The following is a 6,107-nucleotide window of genomic DNA, read 5'->3' as shown; positions in this document are numbered from 1 at the left end:
ATTCACTAACCTTTTAATTCTCAAAATGGAGATATGTCCCAATCTCCGGTGCCACAATAGAGAAGAATTTTCATTCATAATACAACGCTTCAACCTAGCAGTAACATTCAAAGAGTTATTAGCAACATCATTTTGCAATGTAATTGAATAAAGACCACCAGACAATGTACCATAACCAACAATTTCGGATTTATTTAATAATGTAAAACCATTATCCGAAAAGTTAAAGTCAAAACCAAGAGGCACAAGTCTTGAAACTGAAATTAAATTCCTTGAAAAACTAGGAACATAAACGGTCTTTTCTAAATGCAAAATAAAGCCACTACTTAACACCAAATCGCAAGAACCGACAGCCTCCACATGCGAGCTCATCCTACCTCTTGAAAGGATGTAGTGCTCACTTCCCACGGGCTTCCGTAGGTTTTGCATACCCTGCAAGGTATTTGAAACATGGATTGATGAACCAGAGTCAATCCACCAAGTATTATGACCAACATCAGTTAGATTTGATTCATAACATACAAACGAAAGTTTAATACCTTTCTTGTCAAGCCAATTTTTGAACTTAGAGCATTCTTTCTTCATGTGTCCTTTCTTCTTGCAAAAGAAACACTTTGACTCTTTCTTAATGTCCAGTTTGATGGGGATCTTGCCTTTGTCTTTGGCACGATCTTTCTTCTTCCTTTCAGAGAAAGTCAGATTCACTTTCTCACCCTCCATAGCCAGCCTATGTTCTTCTTGAACACACATGGTCATCAGTTCATTAATTGACCATTTATCTTTATGTGTGTTATAAGAAATCTTAAATGGGCCATATTGCTGGGGCAGAATGCACAGAATGAAGTGAACCAGAAAGGTTTCAGACATTTCAACTTCCAACATCTTTAATTGGGCCGCAATATCCCTCATGCGCATGATATAATCACGCATACCTCCTACTCCAGTGAGCTTCATGGATGAGAACTGCATGATAAGAGTACTTGCCAAAGCCTTATCTGAAGTGACAAATTGATCGTCTATTGCTTTCATTAAGAGACGAACTTTGTCATATTGCTCAATTGAACCCCTAATCCCAGCAGATACTTTGGTCTTTATGAACATAACGCAGAGGCGATTAGATCGCTCCCACTTTTCATAAAGATCAACCTGATCTGGGGTACTCTCCTCAGTGATTGAGGGAGGTTCAGGCTTCCTTATGGCATAGTCAATATCCATCCATCCTAGTTGAAGGAGAACTCTCTCTTTCCAGACCTTAAAATTGTCCCCTTTGAGTTCAGGAACATCACATTTAACATCAGAGTAACCTACTGTTTGACTAGCTGCAATATACAGAAATTAAACATGCTTATTAAAATATGTTTTGAAGAAAATAACTATATCATGATTTACCAATGCAAAACATGTGTTACTCAATGAATCTAGAGACATAAAATTTGCCTGTGGGCTAAAGTTCTAATTCAATTAGATTCACACGATTATGATAAAACTGTCAAACTATGTTCCTTTTCCTAATACCTGTGGGTTAATTAGGAAATATAATTTGATATTTTATCCTAATTAATCATACAAATATTATAAAATTCTCGTGGGTAGATTTCATAATATAGCATATGATTAACCACAATTATTGTTTTTATGTGATATTAATTCTAAATATACAATCTAAATTAATTAAAGATGCTGTGGCTATTCTTTAATTAATTAAGACCATATCAATCAAAAACAATAAAATAAAGACTAAATAAATAATATTGTGCTAGTCATTGCTAAATGTTATATAAAAATAATAATAAAATTATACAGTATATAACTTCAGAATAAATGACATAACAATACAATATGATTTAAAACTGAATATTTGCATATCAATACTAAATAATGCAAATAAAATTAATCATATGCATAACTTTATTCAATTTCCATATGATATGTCTATAAAACATTAAATTTATAAATATGCACTTTGCTGTATTGCATATGAATGACGTGAACCATCAAAACAATTCATGTACGTGAAGTCAACAAAAGTGGCCGAAAACAAAACAAAATAAAATAAAGGATAATTTACAAGATTACCCCCTGAACTCGTGCTTGATTAACAAAGTGCACTCTGTACTCGGATTTTCAACAAAAAATACCCTGAACTCAGGTTTTTGTTGACTTTTGCCCCTTCCGTCAAAATTTAGCAGTTACCGTCCATAACATACGCACGTTTTAGTCACGTGTTACCTCAATTGAGGGTAGAATAGTATTTTTAGTATATTGAATTAATTTTTAATTTTTTTTCTATATAAAATCTCTCTCTCTCTCTCTCTCCTCTTTCTTCTTGTCTTCTTCTTCTCCTCCCGCGACCGATACACACCTGCAACAAAAGGAAAAAAAATTGCTACCATAAATAATCATCACCATCACCTCGAGACCTTAAGGAAATCAGTACCACTAATACAAGCAATTAGTCTAAATCCCAGCCCATCTAAACATGAAATCGACCAAGTTCGATTTGAGTAGTTCCATAACTTAAATCACGCCCAAACAATTTATCCATACTTGAGACCCAAAAACCCTAAAATTGAAATTCGAAAGACGTCGAATTCGTTTCTTATGCCATATACTGAAACAAGATATAGCTAAAAACCTCTTCTTCTTGGAGAGAAGCTTGTTCTCGTTGATCTTGCGACCACCAGAGTCTGTTGTGTCACTTGCTCCTTCTTTCCACTTGTCTGGAACTATCACCTTCCCAAGCTTTTTCTCACCTGTCGAACAAAACGTATATAATCAAAACCACATGGATCACATACAATTCGAAATCACGGAACTCAAAGATGCGAACTTGGAAGCGGAAGTGAATTAGAGAGAGCGAGAGAGAGGGGCTTACACTTTTCGCACACCATGGTCGACCTTGCACGGTTGTCTCTGTATTTCGACTGCAAATCGGAGACCTCGCCGATTCGCTGCGGAGACTGTAATTTCTCGCCGGTTTCGGCAGAGCCGCCATCGAGATGGCTCGATTGTTGTTCGCTTCTTGTTTCTTGCCGAGGTGAGTCGAGAATCGGCGAGACTCGGTCTCTTCTTCTGCTTCTCCTCTTCCATTGTTGTTGATGAGAGAGAAAGAGGATCGCTTTTGTTGCTCGTACAGGAGAGTCAGAGCTCGCATCTTTTCCTTGAGCCCGTGGTGAGGGTTTCGGAATTCTTGCCTCTCTTCTTCATTGATCTGAGACCGAGTTGAAACCGGCATTCTGTTTTTTTTTTTTTTGCCGTTCGTTATTGAATCATGACCGAGAGAGAGAGAGAGAGAGAGAGAGAGAGAGAGAGAGAGAGAGAAAAGAAACAGCTCCGGAAAAATGTGATGTGGTTCGCCGGAGAAATCAGTGAAGAAGAAGAAGCTGAAGCGAAAACCCCAAGATTGAGCGTTGAATGTGAAGTCTGACATCTAAACATGGTAGCAATTTTTTTTCCTTTTGTTGCAGATGTGCATCGCTCGCGGGAAGAGAAGAAGAAGACAAGAAGAAAGAGGAGAGAGAGAGAGAGAGATTTTATATAGAAAAAAAAATTAAAAATTAATTCAATATACTAAAAATACTATTCTACCCTAAATTGAGGTAACATGTGACTAAAACGTGCTCAAAAATTGGATGTTAACGGAAAAAAATTAACAGAAGGGGCAACGCGTTAACAAAACAAGAGTTCAGGGTAGTTTTTGTTGAAAATCCGAGTTGAGGGTGCACTTCGTTATTCGAGTAAGAGTTCAGGGGGGATTCTTGTAAATTATCCTAAAATAAAATATTACAAGGAATTGAATAAACAGGCCCAATAAGAGTTAACACACGCTTAATAGTATAATATTGCATGTGCGCTCAATTCCATATATACAAAAGTTTCGGCACGTGTAAAAGGCTAAGTGGGTTTTAAAAAACAAATACACAAAAAACCCAATATAGCTTATCAGCTTTCCGTATATTGCATTCTGTATGACGACATCCTTATAAAAACGACATTTCTTCATTAATACTAAAAAGACATGTCGTTTAAGATCGTCTTCTTCACCCATCAAAGCATATTTTGACCCGCGAACCCGTTTAAAAAACCCGACGGTTTCTCCATCATTTCTCCATGGTTTTCAAGATTTTAAAACAATTTTAAAAGGATTGGACGTATTAGTTTTTCAAAACAACGTGTAACATGAAAACCCCGAAAAGAAAATAACCACAACACCATTAACAACAAGGCAAAGGTATGTAAAGCTCTGATACCAAATGTAAGATTCAATAGTCTCTAATCCGAACATATATGATTAGAAACATGAACCCTAAAGCGGAAGCGAAATGGATTAAGCGTTTACCTCCGGCCATTGTTGTCGGAAAATCGTCGGAGCTTTAACGGAGACTCGGAACGACTCCCCGGCGTTTCACAGAACGACGTTTTGCTCTTCTAAACCGTGGTAATCTCGAAACTAGATGGTGTGTGTTTTATGAATGAGATTATCGGCTTAGGGACCAAAACTCAACCTCTCAATTTATAACCATTTTCTTCCATCAAAGAAAAGCGGAAATGAGAGCCATTATGGTATTAATTCGTGGCTGAAATTATGAGATTTAATGGACCATAAAAACGAGATTTATCATAACGCTCTTGCTTAATATAATAGATATCCATTATACGTTAATTAATGTATTGATACTCTATATGCGTTATGAAAAACTTACATTCTCCCACTTGGTCTATAAAATCCAATATATGTCACAAGAAAATTAATATATGGATCATGGCGATAGGCCCTCTATGAATGAGTATTATCTTCCATGTATCACATATATTATTTTTCCAATAATACCCCATCACACATAATGAATAAACCATATGTTTATTCTAGGTCCGAACATAAGAAAATATTTCTCAAATCAATAAAAAATGTATGTGCACAAACCATATGAGAAATATCGAACTGAATACGAGTTTCATAAATAGAAATGTAGCGTACAATGAAAAATTACATCATGGAACCAAGTCTCATGCTTTCCACATGATCCTTAAATTTCTTTGGTGGCATGCCTTTAGTCAAATGTGTTGGATGACCACTTTATCATCTTTAACACGTTCTCTTATGGCTAGATATTTGATGTCGATATGCTTGCTTCGACTTCCACTTTTGTTATTCTTAGCCATAAATACAGCAGCCGAGTTGTCACAGTACATCTTAATAGGCCTAGAAATAGAGTCTACAACTCTAAGCCCAGATATGAAACTCTTCAACCAAACACCATGCGATGTAGCTTCAAAACACGATACGAACTCAGCCTCCATAGTGGAAGTAGCAGTCAATGTCTGCTTTGTGCTTCTCCAAGACACGGCTCCGCCAGCTAGCATAAAAATATATCCAGAAGTGGATTTTCTTGAATCAATGCAACCAGCGTAGTCAGCGTCAGAGTAGTCAACCACTTCCAATTCATCGGTCCGTCTGAACATAAGCATGTAATCCTTTGTTCCTTGAAGGTATCTCATAACCTTCTTTGAAGTATCACAGAACGAGAGAGAGATTGGGGAATCAAGATTTGTTATTGATTCTTGTTAGTTCGTTACATCAGATCTGAATTCATTAAATACTATGTAATTACAATCTATCTGTCTAACTAACTATGCCTAGTGGTGCGCTGACTCAGCATCATTGACTTGCTGAGTATCCAATGCTGCTGACGTGGTATTCTCCTCAACACAGAGAGAGAGAGATATGAAATATTGCTCACTGTCATTGCTTGTGTGTATGGCCTTGAAACGTACCAACTTTAATGAATCTGAATTGGATTTAGTTTGTGCTTGTAGTGATATGGACGAGGGATTACTGAAAAATCAAGGTCTGCGTTTCTCCATAGGCACTGTCTTCTCATCTCAATTAATATCTCCTGTCCCCGAACAATTATATATATTGAATATACACCGCCTATTATATATTAAATTAACGACCCATAAACGAATGGAAGTTATCCAACGTGAGGGTTGTAGTTTTTGTCCACGCTATCATACGAAAACCCCATATTTAATGGCTGGAAGTTTAGTGTTTATAGAGGTATCGTTGACTTTGAACTGGTTTGTTAACAAGTCGGTCAATGTAA

General features: G+C 36.6%; 1 protein-coding gene and 1 pseudogene across 1 annotated transcript; both read right to left on the bottom strand.

Annotated features, from left to right (window-relative positions):
* Positions 1-303: 303 nt before the first annotated feature.
* Positions 304-1,297, bottom strand: LOC149407007 (uncharacterized). Its single transcript, XM_089628368.1, has 2 exons — positions 540-1,297; positions 304-432 (listed from the first exon to the last, which is right to left on the bottom strand). Exons 1-2 carry the CDS (start codon positions 1,213-1,215, stop codon positions 398-400), a joined length of 711 nt encoding a protein of 236 aa, XP_089484494.1. The 5' UTR covers positions 1,216-1,297; the 3' UTR covers positions 304-397.
* Positions 1,298-5,055: 3,758 nt separating this feature from the next.
* On the bottom strand, positions 5,056-5,499 carry LOC149407006 (secreted RxLR effector protein 161 pseudogene; annotated as a pseudogene).
* Between the last annotated feature and the right edge of the window lie 608 nt (positions 5,500-6,107).

This window comes from Urtica dioica, chromosome 1, assembly GCF_054948205.1.
Source record: "Urtica dioica subsp. dioica isolate 48M chromosome 1, U.dioica_male_clone48M_v1_H2, whole genome shotgun sequence".
NCBI lineage: Eukaryota > Viridiplantae > Streptophyta > Magnoliopsida > Rosales > Urticaceae > Urtica > Urtica dioica.
This window is presented reverse-complemented; position numbering and strand designations above follow the sequence as displayed.

Coding starts and splice junctions, on each gene's coding strand:
- LOC149407007 (XM_089628368.1), bottom strand. CDS start 1,215: ATGGATATTGACTATGCCATAAGGAAGCCTGAACCTCCCTCAATCACT. Junction 433..539: donor AAATTGGCTTGACAAGAAAG/GTATTAAACTTT, acceptor AATACCTTGCAG/GGTATGCAAAACCTACGGAA.